Source organism: Schizosaccharomyces pombe, assembly GCF_000002945.2.
Source record: "Schizosaccharomyces pombe strain 972h- genome assembly, chromosome: II".
Classification (NCBI taxonomy): Eukaryota; Fungi; Ascomycota; class Schizosaccharomycetes; order Schizosaccharomycetales; family Schizosaccharomycetaceae; genus Schizosaccharomyces; species Schizosaccharomyces pombe.
The window spans coordinates 458,543-478,827 of record NC_003423.3 but is presented as its reverse complement, the minus strand read 5'-3'; the positions used below and the strand labels follow the sequence as shown (position 1 = coordinate 478,827).

The 20,285-nt window shown below is 36.5% G+C and overlaps 9 protein-coding genes, 9 long non-coding RNA genes and 3 other non-coding genes across 21 annotated transcripts, besides 2 other annotated features; 11 read left to right on the top strand and 10 right to left on the bottom strand.

The window, feature by feature from the left end:
- Nucleotides 1-89: 89 nt before the first annotated feature.
- On the bottom strand, nt 90-1,436 carry cdt1 (DNA replication licensing factor Cdt1). Its single transcript, NM_001021103.3, has one exon. It carries the CDS (start codon nt 1,395-1,397, stop codon nt 129-131), a length of 1,269 nt encoding a protein of 422 aa, NP_595196.2. The 5' UTR covers nt 1,398-1,436; the 3' UTR covers nt 90-128.
- Nucleotides 1,437-2,099: 663 nt separating this feature from the next.
- On the top strand, nt 2,100-4,254 carry wpl1 (WAPL family protein). The gene is made up of 3 exons (NM_001021102.3): nt 2,100-3,808; nt 3,849-3,901; nt 3,947-4,254. Exons 1-3 carry the CDS (start codon nt 2,308-2,310, stop codon nt 4,199-4,201), a joined length of 1,809 nt encoding a protein of 602 aa, NP_595195.1. The 5' UTR covers nt 2,100-2,307; the 3' UTR covers nt 4,202-4,254.
- SPOM_SPNCRNA.4734 lies at nt 3,818-4,703 on the bottom strand. The gene has a single exon (NR_194091.1). It is a non-coding gene; the product is annotated as a non-coding RNA (long non-coding RNA).
- Nucleotides 4,331-5,158, top strand: rhb1 (Rheb GTPase Rhb1; the record flags this gene model as incomplete). The annotated part of the gene is made up of 3 exons (NM_001021101.3): nt 4,331-4,392; nt 4,452-4,710; nt 4,765-5,158. The coding sequence occupies 3 exons, from the start codon at nt 4,331-4,333 to the stop codon at nt 4,999-5,001; spliced, it is 558 nt and encodes a 185-aa protein (NP_595194.1). The 3' UTR covers nt 5,002-5,158.
- SPOM_SPNCRNA.1363 lies at nt 5,112-6,797 on the top strand. Its single transcript, NR_150239.1, has one exon. It is a non-coding gene; the product is annotated as a non-coding RNA (long non-coding RNA).
- On the bottom strand, nt 5,141-6,711 carry SPOM_SPBC428.15 (Obg-like ATPase). The gene has a single exon (NM_001021100.3). It carries the CDS (start codon nt 6,616-6,618, stop codon nt 5,389-5,391), a length of 1,230 nt encoding a protein of 409 aa, NP_595193.1. The 5' UTR covers nt 6,619-6,711; the 3' UTR covers nt 5,141-5,388.
- Nucleotides 6,688-8,176, bottom strand: mlg1 (1-acylglycerol-3-phosphate acyltransferase; the record flags this gene model as incomplete). The annotated part of the gene is made up of 1 exon (NM_001021099.3): nt 6,688-8,176. One exon carries the CDS (start codon nt 8,174-8,176, stop codon nt 7,124-7,126), a length of 1,053 nt encoding a protein of 350 aa, NP_595192.1. The 3' UTR covers nt 6,688-7,123.
- On the top strand, nt 7,914-8,505 carry SPOM_SPNCRNA.4733. The gene has a single exon (NR_194090.1). It is a non-coding gene; the product is annotated as a non-coding RNA (long non-coding RNA).
- Nucleotides 8,506-8,664: 159 nt separating this feature from the next.
- Nucleotides 8,665-9,440, top strand: mob1 (Sid2-Mob1 kinase complex regulatory subunit Mob1; the record flags this gene model as incomplete). The annotated part of the gene is made up of 3 exons (NM_001021098.3): nt 8,665-8,877; nt 8,935-9,334; nt 9,383-9,440. Exons 1-3 carry the CDS (start codon nt 8,703-8,705, stop codon nt 9,438-9,440), a joined length of 633 nt encoding a protein of 210 aa, NP_595191.1. The 5' UTR covers nt 8,665-8,702.
- A 291-nt stretch (nt 9,441-9,731) lies between these two features.
- Nucleotides 9,732-11,356, bottom strand: SPOM_SPNCRNA.4732. Its single transcript, NR_194089.1, has one exon. It is a non-coding gene; the product is annotated as a non-coding RNA (long non-coding RNA).
- SPOM_SPBC428.12C (peptidyl-prolyl cis-trans isomerase E) lies at nt 9,904-10,987 on the top strand. Its single transcript, NM_001021097.3, has 4 exons — nt 9,904-10,029; nt 10,219-10,314; nt 10,410-10,568; nt 10,630-10,987. The coding sequence occupies exons 1-4, from the start codon at nt 9,999-10,001 to the stop codon at nt 10,692-10,694; spliced, it is 351 nt and encodes a 116-aa protein (NP_595190.1). The 5' UTR covers nt 9,904-9,998; the 3' UTR covers nt 10,695-10,987.
- snu4 lies at nt 11,213-11,339 on the top strand. The gene has a single exon (NR_197163.1). It is a non-coding gene; the product is annotated as a small nuclear RNA U4 (small nuclear RNA).
- Nucleotides 11,357-11,580: 224 nt separating the features above from the next.
- met17 (homocysteine synthase Met17) lies at nt 11,581-13,448 on the bottom strand. Its single transcript, NM_001021096.3, has one exon. It carries the CDS (start codon nt 13,193-13,195, stop codon nt 11,906-11,908), a length of 1,290 nt encoding a protein of 429 aa, NP_595189.1. The 5' UTR covers nt 13,196-13,448; the 3' UTR covers nt 11,581-11,905.
- A 718-nt stretch (nt 13,449-14,166) lies between these two features.
- Nucleotides 14,167-14,388: a sequence feature (RNA overlapping with rRNA (SPOM_SPNCRNA.4731) was converted to a misc_feature.).
- SPOM_SPRRNA.28 lies at nt 14,183-14,301 on the bottom strand. Its single transcript, NR_151414.1, has one exon. It is a non-coding gene; the product is annotated as a 5S ribosomal RNA (ribosomal RNA).
- A 130-nt stretch (nt 14,389-14,518) lies between the features above and the next one.
- On the bottom strand, nt 14,519-14,590 carry SPOM_SPBTRNAHIS.01. The gene has a single exon. It is a non-coding gene; the product is annotated as a tRNA-His (tRNA).
- Nucleotides 14,591-14,810: 220 nt separating this feature from the next.
- SPOM_SPBC428.10 (uncharacterized protein) lies at nt 14,811-17,977 on the bottom strand. The gene has a single exon (NM_001021095.3). It carries the CDS (start codon nt 17,802-17,804, stop codon nt 15,267-15,269), a length of 2,538 nt encoding a protein of 845 aa, NP_595188.2. The 5' UTR covers nt 17,805-17,977; the 3' UTR covers nt 14,811-15,266.
- On the top strand, nt 15,613-16,236 carry SPOM_SPNCRNA.4730. Its single transcript, NR_194088.1, has one exon. It is a non-coding gene; the product is annotated as a non-coding RNA (long non-coding RNA).
- Nucleotides 16,409-16,814, top strand: SPOM_SPNCRNA.4729. Its single transcript, NR_194087.1, has one exon. It is a non-coding gene; the product is annotated as a non-coding RNA (long non-coding RNA).
- Nucleotides 16,835-19,846, top strand: SPOM_SPNCRNA.1362. Its single transcript, NR_150238.1, has one exon. It is a non-coding gene; the product is annotated as a non-coding RNA (long non-coding RNA).
- SPOM_SPNCRNA.1361 lies at nt 18,639-19,956 on the bottom strand. Its single transcript, NR_150237.1, has one exon. It is a non-coding gene; the product is annotated as a non-coding RNA (long non-coding RNA).
- SPOM_SPNCRNA.534 lies at nt 18,903-19,359 on the top strand. Its single transcript, NR_150909.1, has one exon. It is a non-coding gene; the product is annotated as a non-coding RNA (long non-coding RNA).
- A 47-nt stretch (nt 19,957-20,003) lies between the features above and the next one.
- Nucleotides 20,004-20,285: part of an LONG TERMINAL REPEAT that runs on past the window's edge.

Genomic DNA, 20,285 nt, shown 5'->3' with positions numbered 1-20,285 from the left:
ATTAATGAAAGATTCCATAGTATCATAATATTGGTGATGGAAATTATATAGATCGTAAAAGATAGTAAACGTTAAACCACTGCCAGCAGTGGTGATCTTAGGCATGTCATTCGAAACATCGCCTACAATTAAGAATTTGAAAGAATAGTGATGCTAGCCTTTGTTTGCAATTCTTCAATTAATTGGGATCGCAAGTATGGTTTCCCATTAACAATCCTGCTGAATGTGACTACTTGAATATTACCAAGAAGATTGATAGTGCACCAAGCAGGCAAAGCTTTTGAAAGCAACTCAATTGCTTTGGCACACTGGTCAGGTGATAAGCTTGATGATATCGACATTTGCATGCTTGTCACAATTTCAGACATAGAAAAAGATCGTTTAGTTGGCCAAGTGGAAAGCTGAACAAAAATGAGATCAATAATGCGGACAAATGAGACCTTTTCTTTTGCTAGAGTATGAACAACTAGGTTGTTTTTAAATTCTTCAGCTTTTTTTGCTTCCATTGCTTTTTGCTTTTTACGCACGCGATCGAACAGAGAAGATTGTCTCAAAGTTAACTGAGATGATGTTAGCTTACGCGATGAATTTTGAACAGATGAAGAACTTTGATGGGATTTCAAATTGATTTTTGAATTCACTGACTTTGACAAAGTGGACGAACTGTCAAGCATGCTACACGAGACTAACTCATTAGCATATTTTGCCGTGTTAGTAGTGAATTTTGGTTCTAGAGTTTGTGTGGGAATACGTAACTCGCGACTTGTTGATTTCTCCAAATTGAGCTTTCGAACTAGTGAACTTTCATTAACAGTATTCTTGGATAGACTGGGTAAAGCTTGTAACTGTTGAGCAGGAATCTCAGTTTCAGAACAATGCTCTAACAACCATTTTTCTAGTCTCCGTTTAAATTCAATGGAGCGGGAGAAGGCTTCAGGAAGATTCGCATTGCGAGGGTATGACAGTTCATATGTTGCAACACGCTTTCCTTGATGAATAGTAAAACATGGGGTAATAGCAAATGACTCTGGCCATACGGTTAAAATCTGAGCGAGATGAGTTATTTTTAAGGAGATTTTGGTGAGACCAGAGACTTTATTTTCTAACAGCACAAAGGTTGGTTTGGTATTGATGGAGAGGTGAAATTTTACACATATGTCGACTGCATTAAAGACCTTTTCTAAGAAAAGAACTGATTCATTTTTAACTGGGGGTAAAACCTCATTTTGTTCTAAAGACTCAGTGTCCAAGTTCTCTTTCAGCCTTTTAACAGCTGGTATTATTTGAGAATCCTCAGGATTTTTGGGTGGCTCAATAATGGCCGCATTCGACCTTTTTGATGAGGATCGAGTTTTACGGACAGAGAAGTTCAATTTTGTTTGCGATCCAGCGCTCATGATTTGAACACAAAATCCAAAAATAAGGATATTGTTGTCGTGACTATATAGGGCGCGACATTTCATTTATATCGAGGGTTATATTAAATTTGAGCGTGTCGCGTTTGTTGACGCGTCGCGTAGCTATCGTGTCGCGCTTGCTAACTAGTTCACATTTGTCCGACTAATCAGTTTATGTCTTACTTAGCCTATATGATTCAGTAGATTATATTGAATAAATAAGTTCCAACACTTGTACAAAATTCACAAAACAATTTTTTAACTACAGCTTTTCATTTTCCGAAGTTTTTATAGAATCTCTTATACGAGTTTAAAATTATTACAGGATGCATCGTTATATAAATTTTGAATAACTCCTTTGCTCTGCGAGATATTATTGAGTTGTTCGTTGTCGAAATTTTCAATAATATGTTACATGTCACAATGATTTCTGTATAATAAAGGTGTTGCACCAAGTTCAGGCTCTCTGAAAACAAACTTGTGTCAAATAGCCACTCGTCCACTTATGGTCTTCCATAAGTTGTACGAATTCAAAACTTTTAGTTAACTTTTTTACTATCAGTGGATAAGTTGCTATAATAAATGAATAAAAAGATGCCCTGTATGATTTCTATCGACTAAGTCTTTTCTATTTATACTGGGTAGAGTAACAATGTGACTCAAATATCTATAAGGACCGATTGAAATCAACCAAGTACAAATAGAAAAACGATTCTAAAATTACTGAGTATAAAAAACGAATTTCTCATCAAGGACCCTATTTTCTTTTTTCTTTGCTCAAGAAGTTATTAAGCTCTATTTTCGAAGGTTTTCACTCACTCGACAAGCTACATTGTGAGTTGGTACGACCGTGTTCCTCCATTTTTGTAAAGAATCGATGTCAAGCCAGGCGGATTGAAGAAACCTTGAAATGAAAAGAGGAAAATGTAAGGAAAAAGATAATGGTTTGAAGAGAATTTCTTCGGAATCGGAAGTTTGGAACTTTTTAGACGTGACAGTTTCAGAGTTAAACAAGCAAAAGCGCTCGCCAGGACAGACCGTGTCTAAACGACTGCATAAAAAGCAAAGGGTCGTTAGTAATCCTGATTTGAGTTTACCGTCTTCACCGGTAAAACAAATTTTAAGAAATGGACTTCAGAATTCAAAGTACGGTTCTCATAAGACAGGACTGGAAAGGTCCGCGAGCTGTAGTAGTATTGATGCTTCCGCAAACCATTCTTCCACTACCTATCGGGAACAAAGATCGTATTTGATGGAGGAAGGATTAGATACTCAGCCAATTGTACCCCGTGAAGTATCCTCTGGTCGAGAATTGGATTCAACCAACCATACTATTGGTACAGAACGTGCTTTTTTGATAGAGGAAGACGTATCAGAAGATGATGAAATTCAAATGAAAAGTATACATGAACTTCGCTTTGCTGGAGAGCAGCAAAGGATCGTTGATGAAATTGAATACTTAGTGGACGGAGTGACTTTCTCAGGTAACTCTTCTGCTTCTCGCTATTTGAGTTTAATAGGAATCGCTGAAAAAATGTTTGACAATTCATTTCGTTTATGCTTAAAGTCGATACGGGATGTCTTCTTGCGAATATTTGAAGAAATTGATCCTAAAGATACTTTACACACTTTTTTGCAGATTTATATATTTGCAACTATGGCTAATGAAATGGATTGCATGAGTTCCTTGCTTGATGCTTACTCAAACAATGTTAAACTTCTTTTGCAAACGGCTATTACTTTAGAACCGCAGGTACCGGTTTCAATTTTGGCAAAAAGCTTACCAAAAAGTGTAAAGGGAGCCGTTCAAGAATTCGTTATAAAGGCAGAGCTTACTTTTAGTTTTAGCAATGAGTCTCTTGCTTCTTCTGATTCTATCAGTCTTGCAGCTATCGCTCTTATGAAGACGTCCTCGGGAGTTTTTGCGGAAAGCGAGTTGTTTACCGAATTAATCAATCTTTTAATAGAAAAATCCTACCCCATCTTGAAGGAAAACGATGGAAGCAATAACTTCTTACTTCATGCACTTTGTAGTTCTTTAGAAAAATTTACGGATTTCCAGGGATCAGAAAAGATTCAGAAGGTTTCACAGATCTTATCCTCAAAGTTACAAATTTTAATTGATGAACACAATGAAACAAATTCACCAAAAATTGACGATACAGTTGTCCATGCATGCAGTGAAAAATTGTTGCGTACTTTGATTCAAACAGTTAATTCTAACAGTGATCATGCGTTAGCGGTTTCTAAATCAGAAGTCCCATTGTTTGCTTATAAAATTTTACAAAAGTTTTCTAATTTTTCGTCCGATGATGAAACTACACGAGAACTAATTATCTTAATCCTTGGTCTTTTACTAGGGCTAGTTGAGGAATCTCATGAGTTTATTCAAACTATCACTCATGTTGAAGGTAAGTTCCTTTTATTAATATTTTTACTAATTCTATTTAGTTTCTTTCGGAGCTTCAGCACTCGATGTCCTCATTTCGTTTTATCAAAAGAACGTAAGTTGTACTACTTCTGTTGTAAGACATTTCTAACAAATGTAGGAAAGTATCGTAGAAATTAGTGGATATGTCGTAATGATTTTAAGCCATTGCTTTTTAAATGATCCCAAAGCGTTTGCCCAACTCAAGCCTTTGATATCTCAGTTTTACGAATCTCTACATAAATTTAAAAATTTTCATTTGAAATTGAAAGAGGAATTAATGATGATGGGTTCTAATGGACTAGCCATTGTTTCTATAATTGATGAACTACATAAATCGTTGCAAGACTACTTGCGCAGTGACTTGGTAAAATGACCTTTGCGGCGCGCTGGGAACGTGACATCCACAACATCGTTGCTTTCACTCACTTTTTTTTACGATCACTCTATAGTTAATAATTTGCCTTTTTAAATATTATAATCTTGAAATTTTCTAATTTAAACAATGGCTCCTATTAAATCTCGTAGAATTGCTGTTCTTGGCAGTCGTTCTGTTGGAAAGTCCAGGTAAGCGTTTGATTGAAGTTTATGCGCAAATAGGTTTACTAACCATTTTTTTTAAATAGTTTAACGGTGCAATATGTTGAAAACCATTTCGTTGAATCGTATTATCCAACTATTGAAAATACATTCAGCAAGAACATCAAGTATAAGGGTCAAGAATTTGCTACTGAAATTATCGATACGGCTGGTCAAGATGAATACAGTATCTTAAATTCTAAGCATTCCATTGGAATCCATGGCTATGTACTCGTTTACAGCATTACTAGCAAATCTTCTTTTGAGATGGTTAAAATAGTTCGTGACAAGATATTGAATCACACTGTATGTCAAATTATTAGAATTTTTAAATTTTTTACTAACCTACTTGCTATTAAGGGTACTGAGTGGGTCCCCATTGTGGTTGTTGGCAATAAGAGCGACTTGCATATGCAGCGTGCTGTTACCGCTGAAGAGGGAAAAGCATTGGCCAATGAATGGAAATGTGCATGGACAGAAGCTTCAGCTCGCCATAACGAAAATGTTGCTCGAGCATTCGAGCTAATTATCAGCGAAATTGAAAAACAAGCAAATCCTTCCCCTCCTGGTGATGGAAAGGGTTGTGTTATCGCCTAAGCTTCTGCTTGAATTTATCATATTATGGATTAATTTATTTTAACTGAATTAACGATTTTATCTTTGCTAATGCAAGATATGGGCTTACATTACATGAGGTGATACTTTGCACACAAACGTGTTTTTTTACACATGGGTTTACAAGATTTCGACTCTTTATTTCAAATATACAAGTACCTAAACTATGGTTTTAAAATTTAGTCAATGTAATACATAGTGGAGAAAGTACAGCCAGACATTGTAGACGTAATTTGTTGAGTTAGCTCTTCGGAAGTTTTAAACTAACCAAATTAATTTTTAGACATAGTATTGTTTATTAACATCTATACAAAACTATTTTGAATATTTCCCAAAATCGACCTTTTACCACTTTTCTTCATGAATCACTTAAGCTTCAGCTTTCCGCAATCGAAAGTGAAGGATATCCGTTTTACCTGGGACAATAACATCAGATTCGCCGACGTTTCCATTTACACCCACAATAGACATTGCTTCTCCACCCAATACCATTTGAGATACCTGTCCAGCAGTCGTTCCTTGCTTCACTAAGATGCAATCTCTGAAAACACCTTCATTAGGAGAGTTTGCAAAATTGTGAACGTTTTTAACGGGAAAAACTGGAATCAAATTTAAAAGTTCCATTGCCTTTGCTAAAACATTACAAACTCCAGTTGAACCGTGTCGAAATAATACCATGTCTTGGAGGTCTGCGATACGGGTTTTAAGATTTTCGCTCAAAGGTTTCAAGCCAGAGTCAGGAAAATCGTCTAGCGTATCAACAAATTCAGAGCCCTCCTCGTACTTAACAAACCCCTGTTTTGCCAATCTTCGAAGAAAAACTTCGGATATGGCTGAAGCCAGTACGAGTCGATTTGGATCTTCTTTTCTAGCTATTTTAGATATATTTGCATCCGCATCAGGATGATCAATTTTGTTAAGAGCAATAACGGTAGGAAACTTGATATCAACGAATCTGTTAACCACTTTTTCAATTGTATCATCATCCCATTTCTCCAAAGGTGTATCTAAATGTAGCGAATCTAAGACTTTAGCTGTAACAGCAGGGGTACTTCCATATCCAGAAAACTGGGATTGTAGTGTATTGACAGGATTGGCTTTCGTAGCAATATGCCTACGAACTATATTAGGCCATTTCTCTCTCAGATTGTTTCCGATCCATGCAGTTATTTCCTTATACAACCAAGCGATATCTACAGAAGGATCATATCCACGACACACTTTTCCTTCCGCATCAGTAGTACCTGAGACATCTACCACATGGACCAAAGCATCGGCATGCCGTAAATCGTCTAAAAATTTATTGCCAAGCCCCTTTCCAGCATGCGCACCTGGAATAAGACCAGCTACATCAAGCAGCTGAATAGGAATTGAACGTACACCATTTTTGCAACCACCATAAATTGGTTTACATTTGTCCTGTAGTCCAAATCTTGAGCACGCGCATTCTATTTGAGCATAGCCAATAGCCCGGTTTGGCTCAATAGTGGTAAAAGGGAAATTACCAGTTTTAGCAGTGGCATCTGTCAACGCATTCAGCATCGTAGATTTACCACTGGAGGGCTTGCCAACAAATCCAATTAAAATGTCTCTACCCATTATTTGGAAACCTTAGAAGAAGTATGTGAGAAAAATTGGTACTGAAATCCAGGACCTACTCGTACTCTGCAATCTGAGAATTAGAGTAGTGGTAAGGGTCGAGTGTTTCGTAATACCTGCTTTTAGGACTAAAGATTTAAAGGATTGTTTGCTTGCACATTTATAATATTTTTTTTTTAGCATAATTTATTTTATTGTTATTATGTTATCTTCGACATAGTTTGAAACAGTAGATTGTAGGCCGTCTACAGGCAAAGAGGATGGTTGTAAGGAGAAAAAGTGTACAGAATAATTTATCTCGAAATCTCAAAGCTCAAGAGAAAGCTAATGACTATAAAACTATCGTCCGCAATGTATGCGGTAATTCCTTAACACTGAAAATCCAGTTTGCAATCTGTTAAAAAATGTTCATGAAAATCAGTTAATCTATGTAGTGTAAATGGGTAACTTTTCAACCATATGGTTTAGGGAAATGGAAAGAAATGGGTATAAATAACAGTTTTTTCTAGTGAGAAATGAATAGTTTGAGGAACAACCCAGCAACAATGCACGTGAAAAGTACGGAAAACAAAGAAAGAATTTCAAGTCTGTGCTTCAATCGAACAGTCGTATGCAATTTCTTAGGGCCCGGAAAATTCCCTGTTTCAAGAAGCGTATCGATAAGTTTATCTTTCTCATACCATCTTTGATAAAGCCAATCCGTAAACTGATCTTCTTCAGTGGGAATTTCCGAAATTGGGAAGCGACGAACGTGAATATGAAGCCTTTTGATGGGGACTCCTTCAAAAAAGAGCTTAGGTAAAGAGAAAGCATCGGCGGCATATTTCTTAGGAGAGGGATCAGAAAAATAAAATGTGTAATCGTACAAATAAGTCATCGAATCACGAAGCTGACTGATACTATAAAAGAGCCCTCGCACACGTGGGAGCATTAAATGCTTTGGCATTTTGACTCCAATTTTATCGGCATACACCCTGCTCCTTTGATATGTGCTTTCAACCAAGTTGGTTCCTTCTGGGAAGAGAATGAGACTGACGGAATCACGTACATTGCGAATGAACTTGAAATGACGAGACATAGTCTCGTAGTCTTTGTCCCATTTGCGAGAAAGGAAAATGAATCTAAACAATTGCATACCCCAACCTATAACTGGCAACCATTTGAGAGAGTTTTTTAACATAATATAAACATGACCATGCTGTTTAGCAGTGTACGATAACCACCAAACGTACATCCAGTCCGAGTAAAGTTGATGGTTTGCGATAACTATGTTGCGTTCAGCAGCAATTGTTTCCAAGCAACCATTTCTATCCAAATAAAACAAATTTCGAAGCTCGGGATCATAGGTGAGAGTTACAGGAGTCGGACTAAAAAGCTGGACCAAAGCGGTAAACAGAATACCGGCGAATGATTTTGTAAAAGCAATATATTTGTTATAAAGCTCCTTGTTGACAAAATACAGAGGAGTTCCAATAACTTCCGAGGTATAAATGGTAACTGAACCAACAGCCAAACATAATATGAATGAATACTTGCGAATCGCAATTCTGCATGTCATGTTGTCAAACCTAAATGAATTAAAGGAACCTAAATCAAATCTCAAGAAATAAAAGACTGTTAAATAGAATCCAGAGAAAGTTAGCAAAGTCGGTTTTAGTGATGCCCTTTCGCGTTTCTCACCGCACAGTAAAAGTCGTACACGAACACTAAATAGACACCAATTTGAGCAAAAAAAATCCCAAAAAGAAAATTAAAAGCTCTCTGCTTTCTTTTTAATTTCTTAGCCGCACGTTTAGCACCAAAGTGTAATTCAGGGAATGTCAGTGGTTATAGGCAGTGGGTAAAGAAGTAGCGATCGTACGTTGTCAATTTGTAAAAGTGCTCGGACCTAAACATACGGTCGTATGAATATGATAGGTATTCCAGTAATTAATTTGCGCTTAATATTGGTTGGCTGGATGGTCTTGAAAGTTGAACGGTAGAATGACCACGTTTGTTTACGAGGAAGGGACGATGAGTGGAAGGTTGGCACAAACCAAGCCTACCAGAACCCAACTCATACCAACTTTTTTGCATTTTCTTTCATGTTTGGATTTAGTAATAAGACAGCGAAGACATTCCGTGTAAGGAAGACTGAAGCGGGAACGAAGCATTATCAACTACGGCAATATGCTGAAGCAACGCTGGGATCTGGCTCTTTGATGGAAGCAGTAAAACTGCCCAAGGGAGAAGATTTGAATGAATGGATTGCTATGAACAGTAAGCTAAGATATAAAATTGACACTTCAAGAACTTTTATTAATTGAATACTTCTAGCAATGGATTTTTATACACAAATTAATATGTTGTATGGTACAATCACTGAATTTTGTACGGCGGCTTCCTGTCCTCAAATGAATGCTGGACCAAGTTATGAATATTACTGGCAGGATGATAAAATATACACCAAACCCACTCGCATGAGTGCTCCCGACTATATTAACAATCTGTTGGATTGGACTCAAGAAAAGTTGGATGACAAGAAGCTCTTCCCCACTGAGATTGGTGTTGAATTCCCAAAGAATTTTCGCAAAGTGATTCAGCAAATATTTCGAAGGTTGTTTCGCATTTATGCTCATATTTACTGTTCCCACTTTCACGTAATGGTAGCAATGGAGCTTGAAAGCTATCTGAATACATCATTTAAACACTTTGTATTTTTCTGTAGGGAATTTGGGTATGTGTTTCAATTTACTTACTTAAAGATGTTAACAACAAATTTCAGCCTTATGGATAACAAGGAATATGCACCAATGCAAGACTTGGTAGATAGCATGGTTTAAGAACAGTTTTGTAGTTATTCAGGAACAGGAAATGGGAGGTAAACTCGGTTCCCAAACTTACCAATTTAATGTTTTATTTTATCCCTACCATTACCATTTTATCCAGACCTTAGCACAATTTTTTATGGAAAATTTCTTCTTTTCATTTCAATCATTCACTTGAGTGATTACCATAAAGAATAGTTGCTAAAATTACTCTTTCTACTCCTCCACTTTTTTCTTATGACACTGCATTCTTTTAACTACTTTTGAAAAGTGTGGCATATCGCCTTTGCATAGGCTACTTGTGCAAAATATTCTCGCATTCTCTAAAGTGTCTATCTTCATACAATTCATTTTATTTATAACATTTCATGTATCATATGTCTCTGGAATCTTTATTTCAGGTTTCTGTTAAATACCGAAAAAGACTGCATCGTTATTTGAGAAACTACTTACTGAATGGTGGTGGATGTGAGATAGTAAATGTGCGAAATAATCTGAACTTTTTAATTCCCTATTATTTTAGTCTTTTTGCTTTTCATCTTATTTTTTTTTTTTAGTTTTGATGATCTGAGGATGGAAAGAAGGAAAGCAACCGTCCATGTGGGTAAGGATCAATGAATTCATCGTTGTTATGATATATCTATGAGTTTCATGATACCGCTTCCTCATATGGCCATTTATCTACGATAAATGTTTGAGGTTATGATTTAACTTGTTGAATATTATATGACGGCGATACTTCGTTTTAAAAGATTGTTGTTTTCAAAGATCTGTTTGCTAACTTTCTTTTTAGGTAACTTGGCTCCATCTGTAACAGAATCTCTTTTATACAATGCTTTCATTCCGTTTGGAGAGATTATCTCAGTTGCATTACATCGTAAAGAAAAAGGTAAAGTAGTCATGTATTGGTGTCATGTTGGTAAACAACTAGTTTTGATGCCATGAAAATGCTCAAACATTTTAAAAGTTTAGCTAACTTTCTAGCTGTGGACCGTTCCTACGCGTTTGTAGAATTTGATGAACCAGAAGACGCTAAAGAAGCTATGGAAAATATGAACTATTCTATTCTCTGTGATCGTTGTATCAGAGTATCGCCTGCAAATTTTGCGTTATCAGCTGAAGAGACAGCAGTTCCAGATATAGGTAAGAAAAATAGCTGCTGAAGAGGCTTTCAATTTTTTATGCTCTTTACTAATTTACGTAGCAATGTTGCATCCTGAGTCAGCGGATTTTCAAACTTTCAAATCGACTTCTACTCCTACCTCTTAATTTTGTAAGATATTGTTTTCTTTGTAATTGCCTCACCTTATAATAAAGCAAAATTGGGCATGCGAGTGACTATAGGTGAATTGTCTCCTTTTAAGTACTATATTTTTAAAGAGAATACCTCATCCTCCCTCCTTTTTTATCATTTTTATTCTTTACATTTCGAACCGACACCCATTCATCTTTTGTTAATGGAATTGCTATGCATTTAAGCCTTTTTGGAAAGCAAGGCTTGGTATTTACGATTGACGCTTCAACATTACTTTAGCATTGATTTCTTTATTATCCAAGAATTCATAGTTATTGAATGAATATACATACCTATACATATATCAGTTTTGCAAATCTTCCCCTTTGCGCTTTAAAACTCTCATACTCAAAATATCATTTCATAGTGCACTAAGGGAATTTAAGCCCGTATATTCCGTAACGTTATGTTAAAGTAATAGGGTAGGGTTTTGTGACCTGTTGTGACTGCTCAATTTTACTATAAATGGATGTACAAGAGTTTACCATTCCCCATCTTTGTGCACGGGTATTACGCTTATCAGTGAGGAACTTTTCCTAGATGGCGTTATTGCTAGTTGAAAACTATTACCCTGACCGCTCCAACTCTCGTTAAGAGTTTTGGGAATATTTGGAAACCAACTTATTGCAATAACTCATATGTTTACAATGTATGTCTTTAGCAATTTGGTGGTTTTTTATTTTTTGTAAAATTAATTTTATATGATTTTGTGTATTTTTTATTAATGAAAGCACCAGTGAATTTCTGCTAATAGTAATAATGTGCTTACCGAAATAAGGAGCTAAAAGCATTCAGTAATCTTTTGCTAGGCAGAGATCAAGATAACGTAAATTTTGTTATATAATATGTTACGCTTTCCTTGTTTTATAGACCTGTTAGCCATTAGTAGTGCACAAGTGTTATAAATAGTCATTGTTTATTACTTGTGAATCTGAATCTAAATTACCAAGAGATCAAACCGAAAAATGATTTATTTCATAGCGTAAACTGAAGTGTGAAATGTAAAGTCGGGTATGATAAATATATCTAGCTTTCTGTTGAAGAGAACACATTAAAAGTATTATAATGGATAAAAGAGAGAAATATTTTGAGCAGATGTGGGAAAACATACAAAAACTCAATCGATATTTGTGAAACATTACTATGTATTTTACAGGTAAATAAAAAGATATACAATGAGGGCTTTTTAGGCAACTTCCAAAGCTTGAGCAAAGTCGGCGATAATATCATCGATGTGCTCAATACCGACGGCCACACGAATAAGATCCTTAGTGACACCGGCAGAAATTTGCTCCTCATCAGTTAATTGTAAATGAGTGGTATAGGCAGGAGCGATAACCAAAGTTTTGGCATCACCAACATTGGCCAACTGACTAGCAAGCTTTAAGGCATTGACTACCTTACGACTTTGATCAGGGCCACCTTTAGCGCCAAAGCTGAGAACGGCGCCGTAACCATTTTTCAAGTACTTCTTGGCAAGTTTGTGAGAGACGTGAGATTCAAGACCAGGGTAAGAAACCCAGTTAACCTTGGGGTGCTTTTCCAAATATTTTGCAAGAGCAAATGCATTTTGAACGTGACGCTCCATACGAAGAGAAAGCGTTTCAAGACCTTGAAGAAGCAAAAAGACACCGAATGGATTGGCATTGCCACCAACATCACGGAGAGTTTGAGTACGGCAAGCAAAAGCATATGCCAAGTTACCAAAAGTTTCAGTAAAGACCATGCCATGGTAACCGGGATGAGGCTCGTTGAATTCAGGGAAACGCTTGCTGTTCTTCTTCCAGTCAAACTTACCACTATCAACAATCACACCGCCAATAGTAGTGCCATGACCACCGATCCACTTAGTGGCAGAGTGGGTAACGATATCGGCACCGTGGTCAATGGGACGAACCAAATAACCACCGCCGCCAAAAGTGTTATCGACCATTAAAGGCACACCAGCGGCATGAGCAACCTCAGCGATACGCTCAAAATCGGGAACGTTGTACATGGGATTGCCGATGGACTCAACGTAAACAGCCTTTGTGTTTTCATCAATCTGAGCTGCAAGATCATTAGGATCATCACCATTGACAAACTTGGTAGTAATTCCCAATCTAGGCAGGGTAACCTTGAAGAGGTTGTAAGTACCACCATAAAGGTAAGAAGTGGAGACAATGTTATCACCGGCCTTAGCCAACGTGGTCAAAGCCATGAAGAGAGCGGAAGTACCGGAACTAGTAGCGATTGCAGCAGCGCCATGCTCCAAGGCGGCAATACGTTTCTCAAAAACGTCGGCGGTGGGATTCATCATACGCGAGTAGATGTAACCTGGTTCCTGTAATCCGAACAAGCGGCCGCCATGGTCGCAATCACGGAAAACATAGGAAGTAGTAGCGTAGATGGGAACGGCACGAGAGCTGGTAGCAGCATCAGGCTCTTGGCCAGCATGTAATTGTAAAGTTTCGAAATGTTCACTCTCGACTGGCATGTTGAATGTGAATGATCTTTATTTTGATGATGAGTTTAAAGTGCTAGTAAAAGATATTTAACAGTTTGCAACAAAGATCAATTTCAAAAAACCAAAAGCAGCAATTTAAAAGAGAAAATGACAAAAAAAAAAGGAAAAAAAAAAAAGACGAGTCGAAACTCAAAAAAATTTCAAAAGCTAATACAAGTGAAATGCAAACTGATACACTAGCGCTTATAAATTATTTTTCCTTGCTTTCAAGCTCTTAGCAGTCGAAAAACTAAGTGCCGATACCGCTCATTTTATAGGAAACACAGCGAAGAAGGATTAGGAAATTTCTGCTCGGAATTTCACCATCGCAATAAAATTTGTCGTGCTACTTCCGGCACAATTGTACTTAATCACATCAGATCTCTGTTGCCAATGATTTGCACGAAGACTTGTTTTTTACCTAAAATAGTCAAAACCGAACAAAATTTTTTATTGCAGATCTTTTCATAACGCCGACATGGAGAAGAGGGAAGATCATCCTTCAGGATCGCCCGTGCTGATTGCGAAAGTTAAGGTGCCGTATTAGCTGCAGTATCGTAATTAACGTAGTTTACTGAAACCACTTTTCGTACAATTGTGCTGAGCTGTAAAGTATGGGGAATTACAGTGTCGTGCACTAGAAGAGAATAGCATACAATACTAGCAATGCACTCTACATGCATTCGGATCCAGTAATGCATAGCGATAACAAACAATAGCATATTGCAAAATATCAAATTTAAAACAACTTTTTAACTTCTTTAAAGCTAAATTGCAAACAGTGCGGTATTCTGCGTTTTTGTGTTAAACAATGCATAAAGTAATAAATATACAAAGTTCTGTTCTTCATCTTCTTTGCTAGTAAGTGGTTAGAATTCGCTACAATGAAGATAACCGTGCAATAAACGAAGAAAAATAAAGAAGTGTAAATAAATAAAGCAAGTAATTAAATTGTTTTTTCACGAATAAAAAAATGGAAGCCTACAGCACCCCGGATTCCCATGTTGTCTCCAACCATAGTACTAACGAGGCCCTCAGACGCTTAACTGCAGTGATCGGACGGGAACTGGTGTTTTCGCCTAGGTATGGCCGTAGACAGTTGTTTGAATTAATTGTAAATTTTATAGCTAAATTAAAAAGAAATTGCAGTGACACCAGTTGTAATATGACACATTTCTGTTTGATTCTTCAATGTACAATGGATTGGCTCAATTTCACTTTTTGAAAAACTTTTTTTATTAAAAAATATAATGTTCATTGAGTATAAATAAAATAGAATTCTCGTATAATGAGTGAAAAAATTATTGTAAGATCTGCCCACACCAGGAATCGAACCTGGGTCGCATCGGCCACAACGATGAGTCTTAACCACTGGACCATGTGAGCTAGTTGATTATCATTTAATTTAAATCTTATATATACTGTATTTTAGTACAATTAGATATCTCATTACCAATCATTATAAAAATCATTAATCATCAAAGGCTATTATAATCACAACTTTACGTTGCAACTACTGTATAAAATTTCTACATTTCTTTAAAAAAAAATCCATGTGCTTTAACAATTTCATGGTTACATTCGCTAAAATCACCTTCACTTACGATTGTATATAGTATATAATCAAATATAATTATTATAAATAAGTTAAGTTTAGCAAAGACAACAATCCATGAAAGGAATAATAAATATCCAAATTGCCGAAATCAAATATTTACGGAGACAACTTGGTACAAAAAACCAGGGTATCATTTTCTTCAGCTTAAGCAGCGGTGTATTAGCGTTCAAGATAGACACGTAAATGAATGTAAATTCCGATACACATGAGGACCTTTTAGATATATAATTGTAAATGATAGCTAAATTTCCTTTCCCATTACCAAGGATCGAATTTCTTTCATAACGTCTTTGACAGTGCAAAGTTGTATAAATATAAGAGGGGATATGGAAAATAAATACTGAGCATACCATCATTTCTTCTCAATTATTGGTATGTCATTGAATAACTTAAAAGTAAACTAGGCACAACACAATTTTAACCACTATTGCGATGTCCCAGTTTTCAAAGTAAGCCATCCCTCCAAGAAGGAGAGCCATTGTGCGACCCATTCGTCAACATGCGATTTAAGAAATATTGGTCGCGAATGTAAGGTGAAGAAGTACTTGAGTAGATACTACTAGTCCGCATTCCTTCATTGAGACCCGATTTGTACTTCATAAGTGGAACCATAGTTGACGATTTCGGTGACTTGTTTGCGTACAATGGAGAAGCTTCGCTAGGAGAATATGTCATAGATTTGTGGACGCGAGGTGACAAAGAAGCTTTCGGTGTCGAAGGTACACTTTGACGTTTCGGAGAGCTAAGAGAATCAGCAGTACTCTTCCGGGCAATCATCGCGTTTTTACGAAGACTAGGAAAAGTTGAGGAATTGTTTCTTAATGTAGTTAGCATTTTACTTGGACTTCTCTGAACAAAGCATTGCTCCAAAGATGCATTTGGAGAAGAATCCTGATTGTATGAAGCCTTGGACGGTGACGCGTACGCACCACTTTTGGGTGAGGTTACTGTGCGACTAACAACGGTAGTACCTTTTTCGGGCGTTTTTACATGATAATATGGATACTTTTTCAATCTACCATCGTGTACTTCAGTGCTGATACTTGTCTTGAAACGACTAGGAATAGTATCTTTTGGCATCTCATAAACACGGGTACTTGTTTCAATGTACTCGATAGTACTTCTGGAATTTTTGGGTTGTATGTCACTCTTCTCCTTTGGCAATTCGGATTCTTTAAGGTTGGCTTGGTCTTCATTCTCGGTTGATTGATTTTCGGTACAAAGTCTTTCAGGTGTCTCTTTTGGTGCTTTTACTAATGGAGAAGCTGAGGATTTGGTAGGGGAAGCGAGAGACGAACCAGCTCGGTCATAACTTGGCTGTTTGGCCGTGTATTTGGCTTTCGAATTTTTCCCTTCGCTTAAATATTTCGATCTCCAACTGTTTTCCTTACCTGCACTACCAGCTTTCGGTGATCTCAATGTCATATTGAGAGAATGTACCTTCCTTTCTACTTTTACTATCCTGTCAGGAGTTTGGGGATGTAGTTTCAATTCAACATTCCCTGCTTCTGCCGATTGTATTGGACTATTTAATGTCGCTTGGGGGGATAACTCTTTAGCTGGTTTTGGCTTCGCAATCGTTTTGCTCTTTTCAGTCGAGATATTAGACGCCTTAACGGAGCTACCATTCATCGCAATTCGTGAGCCAATTCCTGTCAACTCGGTAACAGTATTAAGGTTAGCCGAGCCTTCTGTCGGTTTAATCCTTTTAGATGATTTCTGAGCAAAAGAACGGGGAGTAGTGCCGTTCTTACTACCAACATTGGTATTGGCAACAGTTTTACTCTGCTCACTTCTATTAGATTTCTTGGTAGGTTCGGAGCCGTTAGCAGTACGGAGAGTCATTTCCGTTAGCTCATCTTCCTCGGAAATAATCAAATCAGCATTTGGGGTAGTAACGGTATTGAGGAAAGCTTTTTCCTTTGATACTAACTTTGTCATATTACCGTTGTTGGCATCTGCCGAAGGTGCGGAATTGTTTTTCGAAGCAAACGAAATGGATTCAGTGCCTTGTGATTCCTTGATGGTTCCGTTTACGTTCTGAACCGCTGTTTCAGCATTAACGGCAACGGAAGAGGTAGTACCGTCTTCTTTTACCTGAATTTCTTTATCAATACTGCTTTGGACGAGAGTCGATGGATCTTTGTCAAACTGTTGAGTCATTGACGGAATAATTGTAGTATCAGCAACAGATGAATCCGTCGACGTAAAGAACGATCGTACAAACGATTTCATAGACTTGTTGTCTCTTTCCGTAGGTCCGTTAACAGTATACTTGCTCGAATCCTGGATTCCCGTAGGAATATTATTTGATTGCTGTTCCAAGGAGGCTTTGGGAGTTATAATCTCTTGCCAAAACGCATCGTCGAAAACCTTGTCTCTTACGTCAGAGGGAGCGTGAAGATAGGCAAATTTCAGGGCTGTATCCCCCTTCAACCTAAGTTTATATGTGATTTTTCCAATCAATTTAAGCTTATCCATAGAAGAAAAATCTCTTTTTAAAGGCTCCAGTCCTTCCGGCAGATAGAAAACTTCTTGTGTAGCAAAAGTCACGATCGTTTTCCAAGTAGAACCCGGGAACGACCTATAGGTATCCAAAGCAGTTAATTTATCCTTCTTGGAGAAATCCTTTGTAAAAAATTTAACTTTGGAAATTTCAGTGGGAAACAGATCAGGAAATCTGTCAAAGATGAGAGCCATTCTATTCAGGAAAGCGAGGTAATATTCAAGTTGTACATGTAGCGAGCCTTTCGGAGGGTTATAAATGCATTGCTTGTGAATCATATCAATCAATATGGGCGTAGAAGTGTAGTATTTGTCCAAGAAATGTATCAGTGTTGCAGGGAACCATCGCGCATACAAAAGCAGCAAAATAGTCGAGCTTGGGCTTAAATTGTTGTACAAATCCTTGTAAGATTCCTCGATATCTTCATTTATATGAGATGCATGCGCATCATTATAATGTGAAGATTTTCTTTTCATTGTGTTCAACCAACCTTACGCGCGCGCCTTATTTCCGAATGTTGTTTACGTCTCACAAAACAAGTCAACGTGACAATTGGCCTACAAAGTAATGGTAGTTGTCCAAAATTTTGTAATTATATATTCTTCAAAAGTAGATTCTTCCAATTTCCCAAATCCGTCCCTCCACGATGGAGTTGGTAAATGGAAAAGCTATGTATTTCATTACAACCTATACATCGTATCCATGACCTCATGGGCTAGTTTAGGATACGAACGCTGGAATGCGCCAAAATCGCTTAGTGAAATTGAAGCCAACATCCTTAATTTAAAAGGCTTGAATTGGCTCAAATATGCATATAAACGGTGCTGCTTCTCAATCCTAATTAAACAATTATTTGTAATTCAATTTATATTTTATCAATTTCTCTTCATTGGGAACAAGACCTGATACTTCTTTTGTTTTCTGATCCTAAAAAAACGGGAAACTGCGACTGGTTTTCCAGTCCTCGATTTCTCCGAATTGTATCTTAGACGAGAAATTCTCTCATAAATTCTTGGAAAAGCAGCTGTGTAATTTTACACGCACTGTCAAAACCGATTTGGTCGTAGAACTACTCGTTCGCTCCGTTATAAACAAAAGAAAGTATATAGCGTATGTTGGCGGAAATCTTATAAAATTATATAAAAATACATGTGTTATTTATAAAATACGATATCAGTTAAAAATAAAAACTAATTCGCATGTAAATAATAACGAAAACCCCTGTTTTCTGCGTATATATATATATTTTTTTTTTCAATTGAAAGACTATCAAATACATGTCAAGATTTTTCTTCTAATAACTTGGAGAAGGAATCTTGTTGAAAAGATACTATTTATTTTGAACGGGTTAACTCTCATTTGTTTGATATCTATGGACTTTGCTCATGCACATCGTACAAAGCCGTTTATATGGTAATGCTTTAACTAAACGAAATTAATCTCTTTTTTCCAAAGATGCTAAAGAACTTTTATTTATTTTCACATTCGTTCGGCAAGTAGGTAATTTCCGTCATAATTCTATAAGAGGCGAATATGCAATTGTTAATATATTTACATCTTGTCCTTTCACACTTCAAATAATAAATAATAAAGCAAGATTAAAAGCAAGAAATACAATTGAAAAATCGTAAATATATACAGAGATTTTGTCTTCGGTATGGCCTATTCCACATTGAAAATTTCGCAACCCGGTATGGTGGCTACAATATTAGTTACATTCAAAGTGTATTTGTTGAATCTTTTGTGCACAGTATATGGATCTGAAATTTCATTCTCATTCACTAGAGGCATCATTGGTAATATTGAATCCCTGGCATGTTATATTGGGCTTTGTTTTTTTGTTTATGGTATGAAGGGATAGGATTAAAGGCTTCGTTCAAAAAATATATCTAATGTACAGTAGGTATTCTGCAATCAAATTTTGAGTTTGTAGTCTGGTGAATTTATCGCACCATCTAATTGAGATCGACAATTATCAAGGGAGCTTTCACATAGAGTATTAAGAAGCACTAGAGATATGGGTCAAAGCATGTATGGTTTTTTGTTTTCTTTATTCATTTTTTCAAAGTTTAAATTTAAATGGAACTTTTTAAGGCATGTTGGCACCACCGATTTGCAATTCAAAATTGAACCAAATTAGCAACATTTTGGATTGGCTACTGTTAATCAACCTTTAGAGCCTGCAGAAAATTTATCCAGAAATGGAGTACATGACTTCTCCATTGTCATTCAAAATTAACAAGCGAAAAAACCAAATACCAACATGTGCTTCTAGAATGGGTTATGGGTTATCGCGTTCTGAAAGTTGGCTGGAGACTCAATCTTTTTTAATTGACCTTGTTTATCTAATGAGCTCAAGTTTAACCATTATTAAAAAATGAATGCTCGAATGCAAAGGTATTTGGTTCCTTACTTTATTAATTTTGCGAGAAGCTTGTTTATAGGCATTCTTTGTACCGAAATCAAAACCCGATAGTCAAATATAATAGTTTTTAATCATTATAAAAATGGCGATGCGACTAATTGTGTAAAAAGTTTTTCTATGGACAATCTTACTGTTGTTTCATTTCTTTTATTATTATAGAGCAATTGAACATACTATTGTTTTTTAAAAACGCTCAACTTTCTTATTTAGACACAGATGGGTTAGACTCCGTGCTGCACACTGATACAAAGTCAGCTACGCAGTTTGGTATCTGCTTTAACGATAACATAGAACTGCGGTAATTTTTCCTTGTTAACGTATTACAATACACAGGTATTACAAGTAGCAATTGAGTATAGGTATTAAATTATCTAGATTGCATTGTGACCTATAACTAATATAGCTTATAACTGAAGTTCATTCCTCAGTTCAGTTGCAGCTCAATTTATAATCTTTTTAGTCTTCATTAGCCAGCGTCTATGTAAATATGAAAATGGTTTTGCGCATTTATCAATAAACTGCTCTAAAGTAA

Excerpts from the sequence above, each read along its gene's own strand:
- cdt1 (NM_001021103.3), bottom strand. The coding sequence starts at position 1,397 with ATGAGCGCTGGATCGCAAACAAAATTGAACTTCTCTGTCCGTAAAACT.
- wpl1 (NM_001021102.3), top strand. The coding sequence starts at position 2,308 with ATGAAAAGAGGAAAATGTAAGGAAAAAGATAATGGTTTGAAGAGAATT. Across the intron at positions 3,809-3,848 it reads AACTATCACTCATGTTGAAG|TTTCTTTCGGAGCTTCAGCA; the intron begins GTAAGTTCCTTT and ends AATTCTATTTAG. Across the intron at positions 3,902-3,946 it reads TTTCGTTTTATCAAAAGAAC|GAAAGTATCGTAGAAATTAG; the intron begins GTAAGTTGTACT and ends TAACAAATGTAG.
- SPOM_SPBC428.15 (NM_001021100.3), bottom strand. The coding sequence starts at position 6,618 with ATGGGTAGAGACATTTTAATTGGATTTGTTGGCAAGCCCTCCAGTGGT.
- SPOM_SPBC428.12C (NM_001021097.3), top strand. The coding sequence starts at position 9,999 with ATGGAAAGAAGGAAAGCAACCGTCCATGTGG. Across the intron at positions 10,315-10,409 it reads ATTACATCGTAAAGAAAAAG|CTGTGGACCGTTCCTACGCG; the intron begins GTAAAGTAGTCA and ends CTAACTTTCTAG. Across the intron at positions 10,569-10,629 it reads GACAGCAGTTCCAGATATAG|CAATGTTGCATCCTGAGTCA; the intron begins GTAAGAAAAATA and ends TAATTTACGTAG.
- met17 (NM_001021096.3), bottom strand. The coding sequence starts at position 13,195 with ATGCCAGTCGAGAGTGAACATTTCGAAACTTTACAATTACATGCTGGC.
- SPOM_SPBC428.10 (NM_001021095.3), bottom strand. The coding sequence starts at position 17,804 with ATGAAAAGAAAATCTTCACATTATAATGATGCGCATGCATCTCATATA.